Genomic DNA, 23,623 nt, shown 5'->3' with positions numbered 1-23,623 from the left:
ACTAATGTTGATTGTTCAAAGAGCAGGCGAAGGTAGAGTGTCCCATTCAGCCACCTGAAAGGAAAGATTTCATTGAGAAAAAGGGGCCACACCGTGAACCTTAGCCATCTTCTAGCCTTGTGCCGTCCCCGCCATAGCAATCACATGTCATGCAGCAGAGTGTTGGAGAGTCCGGTACGGAGAGAGAGTACAGGGCCTGGTGCTGCAGCACCTGTAGTGTGTGTGAATGTTTGCCTCCTAGCTGAGTCCTCCCCTCTCCTTCCCCTCCTGCCCCCACCCTCACCCTGCCTACTGCAGTAAGGGGCGGAACTTCCTCCCCTGTGCATCTACCTTCCTTGCTTCCAACTGTGTTCCTTGAGATCCATGCTGCAGGTTCCCTTCTGGCACAGGTACTGGGATTTTCTTCTGAACATTCAAGGCTGGGTCTTGTGGTGCCTGTTGGAAGCCAGGGACCTGGGGCACTGTGGTGGAAGGCACTGAATGTCCAGCTGTCCTCCTGCTTTGAGTTCCCACCCGCTGGGAGAAGAGGGAGGGGATTGGAAGACAACAGGATCAGGCACTGCCCCCTTGCGGCTCACCAGGTGCTCCCTGCCCTGAAATAGCCTTACCTCTGAATGCTCTGGAGCCTGCGTATCTATCCTGGGGACTTAGCTCCTGCCGCCTCCATCCCCGAGATGTCAATGAGCACTGGCCCCTCTCCTCTGCCTGGGATCATTTCCTCCTTTGCTTCTGTGTCTCAGATTCTCCTTAGTTCTTTTGAAAGTGAAGATTCTTTCATGTTCTCTCTCCACAAAGACTTGACTGCTGACAACTAAACTGGATTTAGATGAGTGATTTATTTTAGGGCAGGTTGTAAAATAAAATAGTTGCGTAGCTCTTCTGCAGATTTCCTGAATCACCTGATCTCTTCCAGCCCAAATCACTGTTCCCCTTCCAGTGGCTGTGGGATTTTAAAAAGCAGCAACCCCATTGATTGGAGCCTGCATCCTACAGCACCCTTGGCATCTTTGCGTCTCCAGACACAGCTTGTTAAAGGGGCCTCACTCTGGTTTCCAACAAGATGGAGTCCTTACCACCTGGAACAGGTGGATCTCAGTTTGGAGAGCTGTGTGTCCCTGGCTCCAGGCCCATTGTTTTCACTGCCATATTAAACTTTTCTGTACTCCCTGCTGTGCAGAATTCGCTAAAGAATTACTCCAAATTAACTGCATTTTCCTACTGTAGGTTCTTTTGGAAATGAAAACCTAGCCTAGTCAAATGTTACAAAGAAAGTCAACGCGGGTAGGAACACAAACACAGACATCTACCATAAGAAATAAAGAACAAAATGCTTTTCCTTGAATCAATATTCGGCAGGTTGAGGATGGAAGTAAAAATGACATTCTTTTATAATTAATTCTGTAATTTAATAATGTTTTATTGCAACAAAAACATGCATAACATGAAATTTAGCGGAGCAACTCTTAAGAGTGCAGTGCAGTGGTGTTAGTAAGCCTGTTCTTACCCATGTGCATCCTTCCTCACCATCCACTGCAGGAACTCCCTCACCCCTCCCACCAAAGTGAAGCCATGCACCCACTGGCACCCACTGAACAGTGACTTCCCACTGCCCGCCTCCCTGCGCTCCTGGTACCCAGTAGGGCCACTTTTCTACCTCTGATAAATTTCACCATCCTAAGTACCTCACATCAGTAGAGCATAATTAGTTTTTTGGAACAAAGCAAGTGTCCCCTTCCATTTCTCACCCACTCCCTTCCTCTTTTTCCAGCCCTCTCTCCATTTCCCAAATGCCACGGGGCCAATAATTAGGAGGTTTGTGTATCCAAATGGCACTTGTTGTTGCTGTTGTTATTTTGTGGTTTTTGTGTGTGTGTGTGTGCGTTTCTCCCTCAGGCTAACACTGCCCCTCTTCCTTGTCTTCTCCTGTAGTGTTGAGTATCCGGGGAGCCCAGGAAGAGGAGCCCACGGACCCCCAGCTGATGCGACTGGACAACATGCTGTTGGCAGAAGGCGTGGCCGGGCCTGAGAAGGGGGGCGGATCGGCTGCCGCAGCTGCCGCAGCTGCAGCCTCCGGAGGAGCAGGTTCCGACAACTCAGTGGAGCATTCCGACTACAGAGCCAAACTCTCACAGATCAGACAAATCTACCACACGGAGCTGGAGAAATACGAGCAGGTAACACAACTGCCCAGGGGCTTGGTGCCCAGGGCCCTTGGGAGAGAGCGGGAGACATCGAGGGCGGGCCTGCAGAGAACCTGCAGCCAGAGCTTTCCCTGGTGTTGGCATCCTTGTGTCCAGCCGCAGCCCCCGGCCACATTAGAGCCCGGCAATCCTGCTTTCCACTGAAACCTAGGCATTGCAAGGCAATGAAGACATTCAAACAATGTGTGAAGTTCAAGTGATCATGTGTCAAGAGACATTAAAAAGCAATAGAAGGAACATGTAATACCTGTGGGACCTTTGCCCAGTGATGGGCAGCAGGGCACTAAAGGTCATTAGTGGTCACGCTGTGACCCGTGGGGAGGGCAGAGGTTTCCTGGGGCCCTTGTTTGTTCTTTGCTGGATGTGCCTGGGGCAAGGTTCTTACACCTTTGCTATGAAGACCAGCACTCTGCCCAGAGTCAGATGTATTCTGCAATACACAGCTTCCTCTATGAAAAGGGTAGAGTGTTCAGGAGAGACCCCCGGAGCCAGGCAAAGTTGGTTTCAATCCTGGCACGGCACTGATAGTATATGGGATCTGGTGTTTTACGTAGTGTACCCCCACAGAGGCCATAATGTATGGGAAAAAGCAGTGGATTTGGAGGCAAGGCTCCAAAAGACCATATAAATCATATGCAACAAAGAAAGAGAAAAGCCTTTTTTTTACCTTTGGGCCTGGAGATATTTTGGCCTTTTTTTTTTTTTAATTTATTTATTTATTTGAAAGGCAGAGTTACAGAGAGAGAGAGATCTTCCCTCCACAGGTTCACTCCCCAAATGACTGCAATGGTTGGAGCTGGCCCAGTCCAAAGCCAGGAGCCGGGAACTCCTTCCAGGTCTTCCACGTGGGTGCAGGGGCCCAAGCACTTGGGCCATCTTCTGCTGCTTTCTCAGGTGCATTAGCTTGGAACTGGATCAGAAGTGGAGCATCTGGGACTCCAACCAATGTCATATGGGATGCTGGTGTCACAGATGGCAGCTTTACTTGCCATGCTATCATGCTGGCATCAGAGAAGAACCTTAAAAAATATATTTGAGAGAAAGAGAGGGAGTTCTGATCCAGTCACTCCCCAAATGTGCACACCATACCAGGTCAAGGCTCAGGCCCAATGCCTGGAACTCAGTCCAGGTCTCTCATCTGGGTGGCAGGAACCCAATCACTTGAGCCATCACTTGCTACCTCCCAGGGTCTCCAGGAAGCTGGAGTCAAGAGCAAGCCAGGTATCCATCCCAAGCATTCTAATAGGGGATATGGGTGTCTTAACCACTAGACCAAAGTCTTGCCACAAGAAAAGCTTTAGATGAGAAAGCAGTGGATGAATGCAAAGTATCTTAATTATAACAGAGCCTCTGTCTATTAAAGAAGCTCCTTCCCTCCATCCACTACCTACATGCACTAATTTACACACCAAGACTGTGTCCTCTGGTCAGGAGGTGCAGTGCTAATTTCTAGCCATCTTGATCACCCTCAGTCTTATTTTCACCGTTGCACTGGCAGGCGTGCAAGCTGTCCTCTCTGCGGATACCATATTGAACTGAAATTCTATGTTAACTTACTTTCATTGCATTTTTAGTTTTTTCCCTCCCCTCCCCTCCCCTCCCCTTCCCTTCTTCCTCCTTTTCTTTCTCCCTTTCTTTATTTCTTTCTTCCTTAGATCTTATTTGTTTATTTGAAAAGTAGAGTTACAGAGAGAGAGAGAGAGAGAGAGATGTCTTCTATCCACTAGTTCACTCCCCAAATGGCCACAATGGCTAGAGCTGGTCCAATCCAGAGCCAGGAGCTTCTTCTGGGGCTCCTTTGCAGGTGCAGGGGCCCAAACACTTGAGCTGTCTTCCACTGTTTTCTCAGGCCATAGCAGAGAGCTAGATCAGAAAAGGAGCAGCTAGGCGAGGAACTGGTGCCCATATGGGATCCTGGCGCTGCAGGCAGAGGCTTTACCCACTACTCCACAGCACCAGCCCCCAGTTTTTCTTTTTTTAATATTCAAAAGAAAAGAGAGAGAAAACACAAAAGGCAGAAAACTCTCAGTAGTCCACTTACAATTGTCTGGATGGCAGGCGAATGCAAGCCTCATAGAAAATTTACATTTTCAAATAGAAATAGCCTTTTTAAAATTTAAAACAAAGCAAGTTGCATGATTGCATTCCTGTCTACTTTAGAAGTGTATTTCTACAAATCTCCTCTTTTAGGTGGGAAACAAAATGTGCTGTAGAGCTTATAGCCAGGCATGGTGAAATCCAACCATCAGGAAAAGAATAGAGGGTTGAAAAGGAGAAAAACAAAAATGGGCTGAGAGTCATGGTCTTTCCCCTAATTGGAAAGAACCAGTGTTGTTGCCACAGTGTCAGCCAAGGAGACCTCTCCCCAGACACTAGGAAGTGCTGAGCACAAACACCTGACCCAGCTATAAGTTACCCCATCTGGACCGCCGTGAGAGAATTTGGAGTCTTCCCTAACCTGACTCTGGAAGACAGTTGGGACCCTTCCTTAAAGACCCCTAAGAGGCCTCTTGGTACTTCCTGCTCAGTTCTCTTCACATTCATCTTTACCAGGAAGACTGGCCTTTGCCTGACAGCCTATCATCCTGGGGAACCCATGCAAACAACAATGGCCCAAAAAGAGCCCATCATCTGGCTTTTCCCCCTAGTCTCATACCTGGAAGGGAGGTTAGGGTGGAAGGTGTTGAAAATGGGCTTTAGTCACAGCTCCGATTGCGAGCAACAGAGATGAAATAACTGTTTTCCTGAATGAAGCTCTCATCACTTTTACACTGGCATCCAAATGCAAACGCTGACAGCAGCAGTATTTCAATAGCTTGTTTCCCAATTATGATACATAGTGGCCGCATAATTGCACTTGCTCCTTTAGCAAGTTTGTGGCGAGGTATCAGGATAGATGCCATCATCATCTCCAGTTTGGTACAGATGTGAAGACAGAGGTGAAGACGTGTCTGAAGTCACCCATCCGTGAGTGACACAGTTAGCCCTGGAATGTGGTCTTTGCCCCTTAGCCCAGGAAAACTCATTGGAACAATGCCTAACTGTTTAATAAGGAGAATGTGTCTACATCTGTAGACCATGGAGTAGCTAATGTCCTTTCTGTTACTTCCCTGAACTGGGTTGGTAGCACCTAAGAGAGGCTGGTGATAAAAATCTCTTCTGAATAATAAAACTGTGGAAATTGGGAACTTTGGGTAGTACTCCCACCAGTACAGAGCAAGTTAGACATGTGTAGTAGTAGTAGTCACTATAGTTATCATTCTTAAAAAGTTCTAAAATGTTCGCTTTCTTTGTTTCTCTCTCTCTTTTTTTTTTTTTTTTTTTTTTTTTTTGGCATTTTCTGGTTAAGGTGTGACTACTGCTTAATGCACCCTGGATGGTTAATAATTTATTAATATTAGTTGTGTTGTTAATTATAGTAAATAGCAGATTGTAGGAAATTATGCTATTAACCTTTAGCTAGTGTGTCTGAGAGATATATCTTCTTCATTTTTCTGTAACAATTCCTCATGGGTGTTTTTTTTAAAGCAAGAAACCCCATTCAAATAAAAAATATCACTGTCTATTTTAGTAGTACCTATTTGAAATTTCCAAACTGATTAATATTTTATTCTGCTAGAATTTTTTCTGAGGGGAGGGTATGGTGCTGGCAGATAGCCACACAATAATTAGCTATCATATCTCCTCTCACATCCACACCCCCCCCAATTAAAAAAAAGAGAGAAACTACTTCAACCAGCCATTGTTTCACCTGAGATTATTGAATAAAGAAGCTTCTAGAGACTTTCATTAGAAAGAAAGGGGGAAATTGTTTTATTCATTACATAGGATTGGTAAAACACTTTTTCAGCAGATCATGTTGATAGCCAAGGTGTTTAAACACTAGCATAGTCTAGCACCTAAAACCATGGTATCAGAAACCCTAATTGTATTCTAGGAGCTATTTAAGGAAATCACCCTCTTGTAGCTCTGCGTAGCTCTTTGGCTTTTGGAAATAATGTTGTTGGAATATTGAATGGGGCACATTCGTTGATGCTGACCTGAGCTGGGCTAATGCAGTTCACCACTGAGAGCTCCCAGTTACTTTTCTGGGTACAATTGACACCCAAACCCAACTGCACTGAGTAAGGGAAGAAGGCACATTGCATAGAGTGTGGGGTGTGAGCTAAAACTTCAGGACCTTTGCAAGGGTCTCCAAGAGGCCTTCATTATTGTCTGCTGCCCTAGAGCCAGGGAAGCCCCTTTTTAGAAGTACCTCAACCCTGGAGAGGCAGCACCTTGAGCTCCAAAAAGTGGCTGTCCTCTGCCTATGACTGCCACATCAAAAACCTTCAGCCTATGGGCACTCTATTTAACCATTAGTCATACCTGTGACCACAAGATAGTCTACTTCTTGACTTAAGGTGAGCACCTGATCTCAAAAACGTAGCCCAGCTTCTGAAGATGCCAAGCATGGGCTAACAGGGGAAGAGGTGTGGGTAGTGCATTGTGGATCACTGTGCTCTGTCCATCTGAAGTGGACTTGGAGCTGTCCGCTCTCTGCTGTGTGTTCTTGAGCAGCTGGGGAACAGCTGCTTTGCTGCACCTCAGCAGTGGGTGAGAGGACTCCACGTCTATTTATCCTAGAGCAGAAAGGGCTCCAGGATGAAAGACGCTAAATAAACATCCGATATCATGAGTGCTATGTTAACCTGTAATGAAGCACATTATTATTAGCCTAGCACTGTGGCTTCCCAGCTGAGATATGGTTTGCTGGACCATTTGAGTCCCAAAGAGGTGGGGAGGCTGCAACCCTGCGGGATTCTGCCTTTCCCTAGAAAGATGCTTGGGATCCTTGCTATGTGCCAACTCCCCACTCGGCCATCTCACGGCCCCAGAATCTCAGCCAGCTCACTCACTACTCGCTGCCAGGTTTGATTGCTCTCCACTTCTTGTACCATTTAGGGGAAAACATTAGGTAGGGCACAAGCTTGTAATACAGATCTTATGTTTGTATCAACACTTTTCTTAGTGGAGAACAAAATATTCTAAGGATCCAATCAGCTATGGATTTATCTTCAACGTATGCCTGGAGAGTTGAAAGGATATATTTACCACCTGGACTCATATGCGTGGATTTCAAAATTTTTTTACCAGCATAAACTTATCTGTTTTTAAAACGATTAATTTATTAACTTCTTTGAAAGACAGAGTGACAGAGGAGAGAAGAGGGCAAGCAGAGATCTTCCATTCTAGTTCTCAGAGCAGCCAGGACTCAAACCAGCACTCAGATATCACAATTGGTGGCTTAATTTGCCACCACGTCAGCCCTAACTTACCTTTCAATTCCATTTTACATGAATTTTTTGTAAAAGTTTATTTGAAGGGCAGAATGACACAAAGAGAGATCTTCTATCCCTGGTTCACTTCCAAAATGGTGCAGCACCCAGGTCTGGGCAAGGCTAAGGCCAGAAACCAGGAACTCCATCCTTGTCTCCCATGTGAGTGGCAGGGACACAGCACTTGGACCATCATCTGCTGCCAGACAAGAAGCAGAGTAGCCAGGACGCGAACCAGCACTCTGAGAAGGGATGCTGACATCTGCAGCTTAACCCCTTGTGCCACAATGCTGACCCCTTCCATGAACTTTTTGAAGTTCCTTTGTATTTTTACCAAGAGAGAAACTGAAGCCTGGAGAAGTTTATCCAATTATGATAATATGTTGGATTTCTTTTTTTTAATTTCAACTTTATATTTTATTTATTTTTTGAGATGACATATTTTTAATTTAGATTAGAGTCAAAGGTTCAGTGCTCCACTAAATAAAAAGTTCAACAAATAAAAAGTGGAAAAGACCCTAATTCAGCAGGAACATAGGCAAAGGCTATCAACAATAATCAAATAAAAAGATGTTCAGCTTCACCATAGAAAGTAATTTTCCCAAGTAGTTTGTACTTTGAATTGAGGATGGCATGCATTTGTAGGCCCCAGCACACATATAATACTCATTTAATCCACACCACATCCCCATCTAACAAGTGAGGGAAATGAGGCAATAATTTGTCAAGTAACTTCCCAAGATCTTCCAGCTACACGAGTTCCAGAGGCAGGGATCTGAACCTAGGACGCCCACATCTACTCAGCCAACTCTGCAGTGTCCCTGTGAGCCACTCATTCCATCTGCAGCTCTCTGTATGGGCACTGTTAGCCTTGCTATAGGGTTAGGGTGAATAAAAATGAAGGATTTGCTCAAATATTCATGGAGACAGAGTCTCTACAGAGCCTCCCACTCTCCGAGTTTGGACACAGCCCCCTGATGCATCAGCCTACAGGTTTGCATCCAGGGAACCTCAAAGCAGTTCCTGCATATGTAATCAGTGAGCCTGTGCTACTACTGTGTTCCTGCATTCTTGACCCAGGAGAAGGGCTCTGTGTCATAAAAGCAGCAGCACTGCAATGTCATCAATAAGGAGGTGTGTTTCTGCTATTAGTTTAAGTAAGAGACCTCTGAGACTTTAGTACCTCAATTCTCAAAGCATCCACTTGCCTTTCTCATTGTAAATCTAATCCAGTTTTACAGCATAGCTGAGAGTTACTCTGTGAATAGGTGTTTGCTTGAAGCTTTAGCGAAGGAAATCAGACTGTGGATGCTAAGTAATGGTAATGAAAGAACAAGTTTTCAGAGCAGCAGGCTTAGCCTCTTAAGCCATGGCCTGGCAGGTGAAGCATCTCCTTCCCGCCTCTGCCCCATCTTGGTTGCCTTGTGCCTTTAGGAACGTGCCTTCACGTCTCTGGGCCACAGTTCTCCCCACTGTAAAACAAGCAGATGAGGAAATACAGTTTCCAATTTCACTCCCAGAGTTCATGTGTGTGGGTCTGAACTTGAGAGTTTTAATTTCTTTAGAGTTAGTTCCTGAATGCCCCAAATCACATTTGGGTGGTGTTTCTACAAGCCCTCTGGGGACAGAGTCCCCTTGTGTTGCAGACAGAGTGGATCTTGAAATGGCTAACACGGGAGCAGTTCTTATACTAAAACTAGAAACAGAAATAGGTTGATGAAGAATCTCCTAGAAGAGTTATCAGAGCTTTTCATTCTGTGATTTCGCTTAAACTCTTCCGGCTGTTTATGCATCCCAGAATTGAGTATTTGGAAGCTCCACATACATCATGATATATATTTGACCCCAAATTCTCTTTCACTGTTAATACAGGAGCAAAGGGTGGTAAACTGTGTTTTATCCTAGGATTTATGTTCCTTCCTTTCACAGCAGTAAGATCATGATGAAAATGATTTGGAATAAATGATGAAGAATTTTCTTTTACATGAAAAAAACCAAAAGCATGGATCCTGGGTAGCTGAAAGAAATTTCCAGGCAGTCACATTTTCTGTCCATCTGATTTGCCACAATTCCACAAACTGTCCTGGCTTTTTGAGTTTCCATAGATCTTTCACCAAGCCCACCAGCCTCACATGGTGGACCTGATATATGCAGAGACTCAGGTCCTCAAGGCTCCCTTACCTGTCGTCCTGCCGTTCCAGGCATGCAATGAGTTCACCACCCACGTGATGAATCTCCTGCGAGAACAAAGCCGGACCAGGCCCATCTCCCCGAAGGAGATCGAGCGGATGGTGAGCATCATCCACCGCAAGTTCAGCTCCATCCAGATGCAGCTCAAGCAGAGCACGTGCGAGGCCGTCATGATCCTGCGTTCCCGGTTTCTGGATGCGCGGTGAGTGTTTGGTGGGGCAGTGCTGCCCTGTCCTCTTGGAGAACCACAGGCTGGCCATCTTTGAAGGCTCCAGTTTCACCACATTAAGTGCTGAGCCAAACAGTAGCGTGAAGATAGTAGATGGTCCTTAATTTTGGTAAAGACAGATTGGGAGGTTGGAGAGGTCATTGGTATCACACAGGGCCAAGAAAATGTGTGATTAGAGAGGATGATTTTCCTGACCATTGCTACTCGTACTGGGTGAGCAGCAAGGATGACTTAATTATCGTGAGAGAGAGGTGGAATATTTTTGTGTTTGTAGCCTTGGGACCCTTTGCTGTAGATGCACATTATAGCCATGGGCCTGTAGCCATCTCACTACCATGCTGCAAGGATATGCGTTCTCCAAGAGGGTCAGTTCTGTTTGTCTGAAAGCTATCCATAGGTAGGAAGGGAGCACATCTTTCAGTTCAACACACATGTATGAATACTTTGCCATGAGCCACACTCTGAGCTGAGTTTTAGACATCCAGAGAGGAGTAAGACGTGGTACTTCGGACTTGAGGGTCCAGGAGGTATCTGGTTTGGTGTTTTCTATATGGTATCGCTGCTCATGAGTTCAAAGGTTTCCTTTGAAGAAATTGTGGATAGAAGGGTCTTTTTTCAAGAAGACAGTAACTGGGAAATAAGAACGAGTGATCAGTTCTTGGTATTCCAAATCTAGATCAATAGATATATAAGATTCACTTTGATTCCTTTTGCTTCTGTTATCCAACTTATAGGAGAGTGATAAATGTATCTTCCATCTACTTTAGAAAAATATTGTAATAATTGATATAATGCCTACGTTTCAGGGTGTATCTTTTATGAATACAGTTATCATCGTTCGTTATTTCAATTCCTGAAAATAATTTCTGTCTACAGTTGTCATTATGAGAATGTCAGATACATCAGGGCCAGTATACCATTTTGTGATCTATAGATTTGTGCAGTTTCAATCACAGAGAATGATGCACTGTTCTCTTGAATTTCACCACCCTTGAAATCATGTGTTAAACAACTCTCCTACCTGCGTTTTCCTCTTTCTTCACAACTGTGAGCTTTACAGTCCATAAACATCTTTAAAATGCTCTGGCATCTTTTTCTAATCTCCCTTTAATTCCATGTGTTCTGAGTTGTTTGGAAGAGGGAATGAGAATACCACCTAGCAGAGTGCATCCCTAGACCAATAGAATCCTGTAGAATGTGTGAAAAGAAAGTGAAAATAAAGATAGGTTTTTCCTAGATTGATTTTAGTGATAAAGCAGGAATAGGCAAAATCACCCTAAAGCATCACCCTAGCCCCATGGCCATTTCTCAGCCTGGCTTCTTTAAGGCAACCTGTTCCACACAATGCAAAATGCAGTGACTTGTGGCCCCTGTCTGGGTCTCTCTTCTGTGCTTTTGCCACCACCACACTGCATGTGTCACTTCTATCCCCATGGTAACTCCCTGGTTAAGATGCTGGAGTTGGTATTTATGTTGGCCGATACTAAAAAGAAAAAAAGAGATTGGGTCCAGACTGGATTCTTTCAAGAATGATATCTGAGAGAAGGGAGAAGCAGAATCATTGTCTCATTGGCTTTCTTCTTGTAGTAATTCTACTGTGCCCAGTTTTGAAGGTCAGGCTCTAAAAGACAAACTTGGTGAGCTTTGTACATAGTTCTTTTCACTTGCACCAGCCTTTGCCTAGATTGTTCCAGTTGGCACCAGAAGAACAATCACTTGAAGACAGAATCTCTTTCTTGCTTTGGTTGCAACCTTTGAATCACTGTCTCTGAGCCAAGATTCAAGAGTAAAACAACTAAACTATTGTGATTTATTTGGGGGGTGAGGGGGAAGTATATTTATTACCAGTGAAAGAACATAACCCCAAATGCCAGCCGAAGGCGGAGCAAATGACTTTCCCAGCTCAAAAATAAATGTTTGCCCAGACTTCCTGATTGAGGAAGTCACAGCATTGCCTCCAGTGTCCTTAACTACAACTGGGAAAGCAGAGCCAAGCAAACCCTAGGAAGAAAGACATACAGTACTCCCTGCTGACACCTCCATTCACAGGCTGCCTCTGATAGGCAGGGTCTCCTCAAGAAAAGATTTCATGGAAGACAAATAAAGCACAAAGAGAGATTGATACAGTAATAGGATTATCCTTTGTAATCTAATAGGTATGTAGAATTGAATGTTACTATTTTGTTGTGGAACAAGCCTTGTATTAGCTTTCTATTACTGCATAGCAGGTCAGCCCACATTTAGCAACAGAAGACAACACAGGTTTAGGATCTCGCAGTTTCTGCTGAGCAGGGGTCTGGACAAGGTTTAGCTGGATCCTCTGCCCCAGTTTCACCTAAGTTGCATTTGGCATTGGTGAGACCGTGATCTCCTTCAAGCTAGGGGTTCTCTTCTAGGCAAATTGTGGTTGTAGGCAGAATGCAGCTGCCTATGATTGCAAGCCCAACCACAGGGGCTGGTTTCTCAGGGACTCCCCAGGCATGGGCAGTGTTGCAATGCAGCTGCTTGCTTTGTTTCTGAAAGCCAGTGGGAAAATCTCTCCATTTTAAGGTTTTCACTGACTCATCCTTTTCACTCCTCAAAGTTGAGTGATTAGGAACTGATAAGAGGAGTGATGTCCCTTCAGAGTCACTGTCCCATCCCCTCCCCAAGGAAGTATGTACACTACGGGCCAGGAATCTTAGGATTCTGTTCACTACACTCCTCTACTGAGTACTTGGCCCAGGTTTGTCCCTCTCAAGTCAAATCCTTTCCTCTTCCTCACATTGACTTAACAGTGCTGGGAAAGTTTGGCTGAAAAGTCTATCCATGCATTCAAAATTTATCCTCTCATGCTATGTACCAAACATTGTGCCATACAGGTTGATTGTCCAACTATACATAATGGCTTCCTTAGTTTAGAAAGAGAGAGCAAGCAAATTTGTCAGCACTGTAAATGATTTTCTTTTTCCTTTTAAGCTTAGTTTTAAAAAAATGATTTATTTGCTTGAAAGACAGAGTTACAGAGAGGCAGAGAGAGAGGAAAAAAGAGAGGGAGGTCTTTCATTTGCCAGTTTACTCCCTAAATGGCTGCAACTGCCAGAGCTGGGCTTAACCAAAACCAGGAGCCAGGAGTTTCTTCCAGGTCTCCCATGTGGGTGTGGGGACCCAAGCACTTGGGCCATCTTCTACTGCTTTCCAAGGCAAACTAACAGGGAGCTGTATCGGAAGTGGAGCCCATATGGGATGCTGGTGCTGCAGGCAGCAGCTTTACCCACTAAGCCACAACACCGGCCCCATGCTAAATGATTTTCAAGCAGTAATTCAAACTTTTTCCCATAACATTTTGGAACATATAGAAATAATAAACAAGAGATTAGAAATATATCTTTGTACTTCACCTTGATAGAGATGGTTATATACAATGAATTACCAAAGAAGAAGATGGTAAGAAAGGAAAAAAGGACATCTAGTATGGTCCAGTCCAAATGGCACTAGATTAAGACTTATTTATTCACTTAATTGAACTTCTCCTGTCCTCTGTTATATTAGCCACTGGAATGCCAAAGACAAAGAAAATGTATTTAAATGTGGATCCAGTCTTCACAGAGCACATAACCTCCTGCATTTTATGTAAATATTCAGAGGAAAATATTCCTATCTCATATGTTATGGAGTAGAGTAAAGCAGGACGTGTCCAAGATATTCCATGCTTTTGATGGGGTCCCCAGAACTGTACTCTGTCTCCAGGAAGGCTGCTGGACACTTGGCTCTGGAAAATATCAGTCTAGAGTTGCGTTGTCTGGTATGTGGCTATTTGATTTTAAATTTAAATTAATTATATTAAGTTAAACTAAATAAAAATTTAAAAATTAGCTGTCCACTTACTCTGCCCATATTTTAAGTGCATGCTAGCCGCCTGTGGCTAATGGCCCTGTATTAGAAAGCACAGATTAAGAACATTTCCCTCACTGCAGAAGGTACTATTGGGCAGTACAAGTCAGATGATCCCATGACGACATGTTAAAACTACCAACGACAACAAGAGTGGAACAAAAGATAGATTTAAGAGGATAGAACTAACAGGCCTTGCTCTGGGGGCTCATCTTATCTGATGAAGGTAAATACATAGGAACAGTTGAGAATCACCCTTAGGTTCTGGCCATACTAGCTACTCCTAGAGTTTGGCCATTCAAATATTCGAATGAATGAACAAGTTAGCAACTGCAGTGAACTGTTTCTGTGGTGGCACCGTTAAATAATAAGGGCTACAAAGAAGACAGTCAATTTGAGTGGAAGGTGCTACTATTTTTGGAAACATAGTTTGAGTTAGCACCTACTATATGCAGTGGTAAATAAGGCAATGCTCATTGGAGAGGTATTAGAGATAACATGTTTGGTAGTTAACAATAGTTGTCTATGATGCCTGTGCTTCTCACTATCATCAGTCTTTCATAAAAATTTCTCCATGGGCCCTGTGAGTCAAACGGTTTCCTTCCCTAAAACCTTGCATTTTATCACATAATATTTAATCAACTCTCGCATTTCTTAAACTAAAAGCCTAGAAACCCATGATCAAAGCCCCTGATGGGCTTGAAATCACAAAGTTAACTCACTGAGCTGACAACACTCCAAGCCGAAGTTGTTCTCCTGAACAGCCTTCCCATCATAGAGCTGCTCTGTTCACTAAGTTTCTTGAAATTCTGAAAAACCCTCATCCTTGGATTTCAAAGGCCCTGGCTGAAGACAGCTACTGACAGGGGAGGTAAGCGATTCCATCCGTCGGCGTGGATGAGACCACCTAGGGGCTAGTGCACATCACGAGGAGAACAGAGCAGGAACAGCTGCCTGCACCATCCCCACGCCACCAGCCAGATCCAGGGAGGCTTCTGTGAGCTCAATTGGAAGAGTCCCAAAAAACACACTGTAATGCTAATGCAAACAACCAAGGCTCTCCCAATTAGGGGAGCCTTCGGGGGGCCCTGGCCTAAAACAGCATCTTCTTCAGGCAGAGAAGAAGCCAGAAGTTATCTAAAGACCAGCCTGGAGAACAGTCAGCCACTTGGCCATCTTCCTCAAATCCCCATCATACGAGAGCTTTTAACACAGGCCTACTTTGTAGTTGCGCTTTTTAATCCAATCTGTCCAATTTTTGATGCTGGGTGACCCAGAAACTCAGCGTGATTTGGGAGAGCAACTTGGGCTTGGCGTAATCTGGACAGATGTGGTTAATACCTGTGGACAGATGGTGTTCATCCGGTAAAATCAGGCACTTTAGTGTGCTAATTAATCCAAGAGGGACCCTGAAAACACAGTATTAGCTGAATTTCCTGTCTAGCGTGGCCATCGGAGCTTTCTGTTGGCTGAATTGGGGAAGTCTATGTCCTGGGATAACCAGGGATATTCTAGAAATCTTTACTTTAAGGAGAAGCTTTCAATAAAAGCAGGAAAGGAAAAGTGCGAATAGAACTCTCAAGATGAAGGCCCTAAACCCTCCAGGAGGGCCAACCTATGTCTGCAGTGAGCCCAGAGTCCCTGTTAAGTAGCTCTCTCGGCTGTCCTCAGGTCTTAGCTATGAGGAAGTAATAAAGCGCTTCTCACTTTACATTAATTCAATCAACACTTAAAAAAAAAAAAAAAAAACACAGAAAAACACCTTGATTCACAAAGTGGTTTGCTTTCTTTTGGCAACATACATGTGGAAAAGATTTCTGCGGGCTTTTGTTTTACCACTTAGCTGCTGCACTGGCCAAGGAAGGCCACTTCTTTCCATCTAAGGAGGTCAAGAAATCAGAGGATTCATTGCAGTCACTTCCCTGCCTTCTTCCCCAGATGCTTTTAAAATGTTGCATGCACTTACCTGGGGTGGAAGAGAGACAAAATGATACCTTGTTTTTAACATAGAGCTCCAGAGTCCCTGTGTGATTTCTAGGAGCCAGTGTGCATAGTGAAAGAGGCTGGATTCAGTAGTTGGGCCAACTTGAGTTAAGATGGCTCTGAAATGTACCAGCTAAGTGACCTATGAATACAGTTCTTCATCAGTAAATAGAATAACCGTATCTACCTTGCTAGTTGTAAAAAGTGGGTGACTGGAATCTATTACTGTAGAGATAAGGCCCAATGCCTGGATTTTGGTGGGAAAAATAAACCTCACCACTGAGCTGCCTACTGTCCAAACCTGGCCTCCTTTCTCACTTCCTCTAACTCTGTGACATCAGTGAGACTCTTTTTTTATGGAAGAAGCTGAGGTGTTTTGCAAGGAGACCAAACTCACCCAACTGACGTTCAGTTGATGCAGGAATCAAAACCAAGATGGTTCAAATTTTGGTTAAATATCATTCCTCTCTCCTGTACCCAGATAGTGTAGAATGAAGTATTGAAGAAATCATTTTAGTCATGATTTGGTCATTCAGCCCTTTTGCACACAGCTTTTGCTCAAAAATTTGTCTTTTCCTGGAAGTAGATCTTGTTCTTTCCCATTTTCTATTTATTTGGTGTGAACTTTGGTGGTGTTATTTCCTTTCTCTTTATGAAGGCGGAAGAGACGGAATTTCAACAAACAGGCAACGGAAATCCTGAATGAATATTTCTATTCCCATCTCAGCAACCCTTACCCCAGTGAGGAAGCCAAAGAGGAGTTAGCCAAGAAGTGTGGCATCACAGTCTCCCAGGTAAGGGGTCCTACAGGAGGCTCATCCTGTAGCCTGGCCATGGTGGAGCCAAATGGCAGGATCTTGGAGGTCCTGGTTTACTGAAATGCATGCTTCGAGAGCTCCATCAGCTAAAACCTGAAAGTGGCAAGGTAAGCACTTGATACATATCCCAGAGTTTCCAGGTAAGTGCCTGGAAGAGCTTAAAAGGGATTTGCAGAAGGAAGAGAATAAGTAGGGTACAGTATAAAAATAGGGGCAGGGTCATTTTCACTGAGCACTCATTCTCTTGCTTCAAATGAGTGAAGTATTTTACATGTACTTGGAACTTTCTTTGAATTTGTCCCACTGTTTTCTCAATCTTTGTCACTTCCTTAGCCCACTTTTTGCCCAATCCAAGAGCTTTCAAAGGCAGTGAATGGAACTTGTTATTTTAGAGCCTTTTAAATGAAAAGGGGCTTAAATGTCTTCTCTTGATGTGCTGCCTCTGTAACTGATGGGGTGTAGGAACTTTTACATGTCACCATGATTACATTGGAACAGTTGCACGAAATGTCACTGAGTACCCCTGTCCCCCACAGAACAATAGCCACAGTAGGTGCCTGTTGACTTGGAAAGATATGTTACAAAATTTTTATAGACCCAGAGTCTTGAGCATGAATATGAAATACATAAGTAGGCAATATTTGTGTGTATCTACATTTTATTCACTCAAAGGATCCTTCCAAACTTCGTATTCAATCTGAACCTCAAATGCCACTACTGATAGTTCTGAAATCTATTGAAAGGTTCCCTCAGAATTATATTACATGCAAGAAAACTAAGTATGCTGATATTTCTATTAAAAGCAGGGAGGAGAGAGAGCTGTGGAGAAGTCTACTCTCTCGAGTGACTTCAGTTAACCTTTTTTTGAAATAAAGTAGATGTTATTTTGCATTGTCTGAACATCTGTTCTTCCTTCAGTTGAATCCTGGCTCCTCTTAGTCCCCACAGGGTGCGGATCCCCTCTACCTGTGTTAGGCTCAGCAGAATTAGGTCCAGGCAGAATGTAGAATTCCGCAAAAAGGTATTTGCAGAATGGAGGGAGTGTCAGGGCCTCCTCGACAAGCTGAGGGGTATTTTGCAGCAGCAAACATCCTTGAGAACCCCCTTTTAATTCAGACCTTCATTAGGTACCTTGACCTAGCTGAAGGTCATTTCTAGTCTTGACAGTTCTGGGAAAGTAGAATATCAGTGGTCAAATTCAAGTAGTTTTTTTCTAGGATTGTAACCATTGTTGTCTAAATCTAGAGTCCTTGTTCAAAGGAAAAAAGAAATGATGTTTTCTAATATTTGCTGCTTTGGGGAGGGATGATTGTAGGTATGAAACACATCACTGACTCACAAGTCAGTGAATTTCAGTCCTGAAATCTGTGCTTAGAATAGAATTAAATTACTCTATTGTCTGAAATTCAAGTTCAGGGTTCAGAATTTCTCATTTCCATTGATAGCAAAACCAACCCTTGTGAAGACAGCCTATATTACAGCTAGATAAGATGTGGAATCCTGGCTTGTTCCTTCTTTATGGAGATTTGAGGCACAAGAAATTTGTCCAATAAAATTATTGTCACCTTTCCCTCCCCACATCCCTCCCAAAGCCATCCCAGGCTCTTCACCTCACTGCTTCCCAACAGCAATCAAGCTACTCCACCATGGCCAGACATGTCCCAGTGAGAAGAAACATATTATGATAGAATAGAAAGAGCATCAGGTGAGAAGCATGTTTTTGACAAGAGTCAACCGTGGGATTGTAAGGAGCTCACTCTTTCTTTTTAGGATTTTAGTTGCATTTGCATTATTTGATTTCCAAAATCTCTCTATTGTTACCAAATCCAGAGGATGCTTTTTGGGCCATGTCTTTCTTGTCTTTGTTGTTGTTAATAACCACCCTGGCTTCTTAAATTTCACTTGACACTCTTTGCTTTACATTCTTCTGAGTTTTCCTCCTTTCTCCTGGGCATCTTTTGCTCAGTTTTTTTTTTTTAATATTTATTTATCTATTTGAAAATTAGAGTTACAGATAGAAGGGGAGAGACAACCAGAGAGAGATCTTCCATCTGCTCATCTATTCCCCAGATGGCCACAATGACCAGGTGGAAGCCTGACTGAAACAAGGAGCCAGGAGTTTCATCGGGGCCTCCCACATGGGTGGCAGGGACCCAAGCACTTGGGCCATCTTCTGTTACTTTCCCATGCCCATGAATAAGGAGCTGGATCAGAAGTGGAGCAGCTGGTACATGAACCAGCACCCTTTACCTGCTATACTACAATGCTAGCCCTCTGTTCAGTTTTCTTAAAAAATCTACTGTCTCTACCTATCCTAAACATTGTAGTTCTTTCTTTAGACCCCATCTTTTCATGCTCAAGCCAGTAGTCCTTAACCGTGCTCCATTAAAGTTATAGATTATTTTAAATCTACTAAAAGCTGTTGACTCCTCTTGATGCAAAAAGAAAGGGAAAAGATAAAGCATACTTATCCAACAAAATCCACCTAAACATGCATCTACTGACCATTCTCTCCCTAGACCTCTAAAAAGCCATTTACGGCCAGTGCTGCAGCTCAATAGGCTAATCCTCCACCTGCGGCGCTGGCACCCCGGGTTCTAGTCCCGGTCGGGGCACCAGATTCTGTCCCAGTTGCTCCTCTTCCAGGCCAGCTCTCTGCTGTGGCCCGGGAGTGCAGTGCAGGATGGTCCAGGTTCTTGGGCCCTGCACCCCATGGGAGACCAGGAGAAGTACCTGGCTCCTGCCATCGGATCAGTGCGGTGCGCTGGCCGCAGCGCACTGGCCGCAGTGGCCATTGGAGGGTGAACCAATGGCAAAAGCAAGACCTTTCTCTCTGTCTCTCTCTCTCTCTCACTGTGTACTCTGCCTGTCAAAAAAAAAAAAAAAACATAAAAAAAAGCCATTTACTAGGGTACTTGAAGTGTGATCCACAGAAAGTGGCATTGGCATCACTGGAAGCTTGTTAGAAATGTAAATTCTTGGGTCTCAGTTCTCAATCAGAATCCTTAAGGTTGAGGCCTCAATCTGTTTTAATAAGCTGTTCTTGAACATATAACTTCGAAGAGCACTATTCCACATACTTCATTTTTTAAAAAATATTTATTTATTTGAAAGAGTTACACAGAGAGAAAAGGAGAGACAGAGAGCGAGAGGGAGAGAGGTGGAGAGAGAAAAAGAGGTCTTCCATCCATTGAGAGAGAGAGAGAGAGAGAGGTCTTCCATCCGTTGGTTCACTCCCCAGTTGGTCACAATAGCTGGAGCTGCACTGATCCAAAGCCAGGAGCCAGGAGCTTCTTCCAGGTCTCCCACACGGGTGCAGGGGTCCAAGGCCTTGGGCCATCTTCCACTGCTTTCCCAGGCCATAGCAGAGAGCTGGATCAGAAGTGGAGCAGACAGGACTCAAACCAGCACCCATATGGGATGCTGGCACTGCAGGCAGCAGCTTCACCAGCTACGTCACAGTGCTGGCCTCTCCACATACTTCATTTAAGGAATCTATTTCATGGCCACAACAGAAATATAAACTCCATTCTAATATCCTGATGGGACTTCTCTCCTGCAATGCCAGACTCCTAGGTCTTGCTTCCTATTGGACTTTGCCATAGCTCTACCCATCAGCTTTTCAAACTTAACAGGATCAAAATGTGAATCAAACTCTCCCTACAAAATCTGCTATCCTTTCTCTAATACCTGTCTCATACTCTGTTTCATTTGTGCATTTCTAGTGGCTAACACATGTTAGACGCTTCATCTACGACTGTTGAGCAATTAGTTAATTAATGAAAGCACTGATTCCGTGCGTTGTCTAGAGCAGAGGCTATTGCCTAGTGGACAATATAGGAAATGCTTGAACTGAACTAGCATTTTCGCTACCAGTTCAAGTCTCAATTAGAAAGGAATCATTCCCACTACAACTCCCTGACCACGCTCTTCCTTCTCATTTTTTTCCACACCTGTCTGATTTAACTTAACTGGATCTCAGGCATTTCCTTTCTTCCTTCACAGCCCCCCTAAACTATCTTCTCTCTCTCCTTTCTTCCAGTCATTCAGTTACCCCAGAAAAATCTCCTGGCCTTTTGTCCTCTCTCCTTAATTTATGTATAAATCAAAAAGCAATTATTAATAATTAATTGATGATGATTGAGTCATATGAATAGTGAAGTTATATCAAGAAAAAACATTAATTTCACAATGAAATTATATAGGCAGTGGTCCTGAGATGTACTCATAGGTGCACTCCTCTCCCAGTTTAACTCTTTTTTTCTGTTGAACCAGCATGAAATTTTTTTCTCTTTTATTTACTAATATTGCAATGGTACAGTTTGACCGTTATATCAAAGGCTTGGCATTTCTGTATAAGCTGCATAGATCTCTGAAGGCTACCCTTATAAGACATTATAAATTTTCCAATGCACTTAAAAAATAAGTGGAGGTTTGCAAGACTTTTATTTGCCAAATGTCAATTACATGTATTCTGTGATATGTGTGTGATCAACTCCCTCCTCCCTTACCAGATCCATATTTTTTCTGTGTCCCTATATGACAATCACAGCATTTTATTTTGAAATCACATCTGGAGCATGACGTATAAAACTTTCTTCCTCAAGGCAGAAATTACAGGGGTAAAACTTGAATTTCACTGTGTCTCCGCTTGTGTCTGGCAGAGGCCTTGGTGTACAAAGGCTGAGGGACCAGATAGCTGCTGTGAACCACATGCAGGAAATAAATTAACAAATGAAAGTAAATTAGGTTCATTATGTTCATTGGCTCTAACATTTAAAGCCTGGAATTCAAAGAAGTAATCAGTTGTATGCTTCAGATTTCCTTACGTAGATAACACCAAACTTTTCCTTATGTAGATAACACAGAATATTCAGAGAAATCGGTTGGATTGAATTATGCCAATCCTAAGGTCTATAGTACAATGCAGCTAAGAATTCAAGTCCATATTAATATTATTTAGCTTCTCAAAATTTTAAATGTATTATTTACAGCACTCATATAGTGATATATATCTACATTGATATTTTAAAATCTGTATTTTATGTGTGTAAAGTTAGCTTTAACATTGATAAGAAACAGGCATTACTCATGAATTGTTAGGCTTATTTTAGGCCTTAACCTAAGAGGTAAGCACATTGAAAATGCTTGTTCCAAATTAAAAGGACTCTAGATTAACTGAGCAGCCCCTCTTTGGGAACATTTCCACCAGGATGGTTTAGCTGTGATTTCATATTAAGCGAGGGAGTCTCATCTTGTGCACTTGCTCCTCTGGAAGATGTAACTTCGGCTCTATTCAGTGATACTGCAGAGTCACGATAGGAGAAGACCCTCTTGCCCACCCCTTCAGCCCCTTCAGAAGCCTCCTTTTTCTTCTGCAGTGTCACTGAAAGAAAAAAGGTTAACTTTCTTATCTTCTCTTAACTGCTTTAGGTATCAAACTGGTTTGGAAATAAGCGAATCCGGTACAAGAAGAACATAGGTAAATTTCAAGAGGAAGCCAATATTTATGCTGCCAAAACAGCTGTCACTGCTACCAACGTGTCAGCCCATGGAAGCCAAGCTAACTCACCCTCAACTCCCAACTCAGCTGGTTAGTTTTGTTGTTGTTGTTGTTTGGGGGAAGGCGGTGTTCTCCATTTTTATACTTGCTTTTCCTATATTGGGGTTTGCTTTTAATTATTCAAAGGTTCTTAAGTTTCTGGTTTAAGTGTTTGATTATATTTTTTGGCACTTGTGGTTTCTCCTTTCACTCCCAAAGCGCAATGTGTTAGACTGTTTGCAAGGTGGGTATCTGGAGGCTTGCATTAAATGGGTCTATATAATTTGGGACAGAGAAAAATGGGTTGGTTTTAATGAGATCTTTAAATTCTCTTTTCAGAAAATCAGTAGATAAGTGAAACTGAATACTTAGAGTTGGTCCTTTGGGGTTCTATCATTTGGTCTGTTCCTTAAAGGTTTTTATCCTTGTCTATTTTGTTTTTCCCTCCACATTTGTCTGGGTCACCTATTAGCATACATTCTTTACAGGAATATTCACACATCTAGCAAATATCTCATTAGAGCATTCTCATCTTTAAAACCAGGCTACAATTATTTCTTTTATTTATACTTGTTCTGTATTGTTTTATTTTGTTGGTTTCTCATATGCAAACTTTAAGGAAAATTACCAATCATTAATAAAAGATTATTCAGATTTCAATTTGCATTTTACATTATTGGTTATGTGCTGTGTTCTAAGTTTTATTTTAATGAATGTTCATTGTATCACTGATTTCAGATTAGGCCAGCATGTGCCTTGTGCCATCAGTTCAGAATTTCCATATATGAAGCACCAGTCAATAATGTATAAAATAGAACTTTCCTGTTCATATCATGTGGAGGGCATGTTGATACTTTTTTTTTGTAAGACAAAAGTAGAAATATTTCCTTGTTAAATAAATTTGATAGCAGGTTGTATTATTTCCCCATAATGAGCAAGATACATTGACTTTGTGAGGTGCACGTCCACGAAAGTTGTTGATTCCAGCTTTAAAGAGGCACAAAATTAACTATATTGGCCACAATGTGATTACAAATGTCATTTCTAACAATTCTTGAACTATGCTGTATCTCTGATTCCAAAGCTGATTTGTGCACTAAGACAAATTCTCTTTCAACCTCATTGGTGACTTGTTATTGTAGACACGTAGCACTCCACACTGATGTCTTCTGTGAGCTTCTAGATGCATTAATTTGTTATCATTAGGTTCTCCAAGCCACAGTGCTGTACCGTCATGGCCTTCTTTTGTTTAAATGGAATCATGCATGAAGAATGGCTTGGGCTTTGTAAATGGATATGGTGAGACAAAGTAGAATTCAATCCAGTTTTATTTTTCTCAGCACGGCAAGTTGGGCTACTATAAGGAATATATATTTGTTTTTTGAAGGTTTTTTTGTTTGTTTGTTTGTTTTCTTCTTTTCCCATCCTATTATGATTGACAAAGGATCAAGGTTAGCAGGTTCAATAAA

At 43.0% G+C, this 23,623-nt stretch overlaps 1 protein-coding gene across 8 annotated transcripts in view; it reads left to right on the top strand.

Moving 5' to 3' along the window:
* PBX1 (PBX homeobox 1) overlaps positions 1 to 23,623 on the top strand; it is a 332,130-nt gene that overhangs the window by 230,392 nt on the left and 78,115 nt on the right. For all 8 annotated transcript variants that reach the window (XM_051858430.2, XM_051858427.2, XM_070077423.1 and 5 more), the window contains 4 exons: positions 1,930 to 2,174; positions 9,721 to 9,911; positions 16,453 to 16,588; positions 22,046 to 22,205. In XM_051858430.2, the coding sequence (XP_051714390.1) occupies positions 1,930 to 2,174; positions 9,721 to 9,911; positions 16,453 to 16,588; positions 22,046 to 22,205 (732 nt within the window). The remainder of the gene's footprint in view (positions 1 to 1,929; positions 2,175 to 9,720; positions 9,912 to 16,452; positions 16,589 to 22,045; positions 22,206 to 23,623) is intronic.

This window comes from Oryctolagus cuniculus, chromosome 7 (genome assembly GCF_964237555.1).
Source record: "Oryctolagus cuniculus chromosome 7, mOryCun1.1, whole genome shotgun sequence".
Lineage (NCBI taxonomy): Eukaryota > Metazoa > Chordata > Mammalia > Lagomorpha > Leporidae > Oryctolagus > Oryctolagus cuniculus.
Note: the sequence above shows the minus strand (reverse complement) of the source record. Positions and strands in the feature narration are given on the sequence as shown.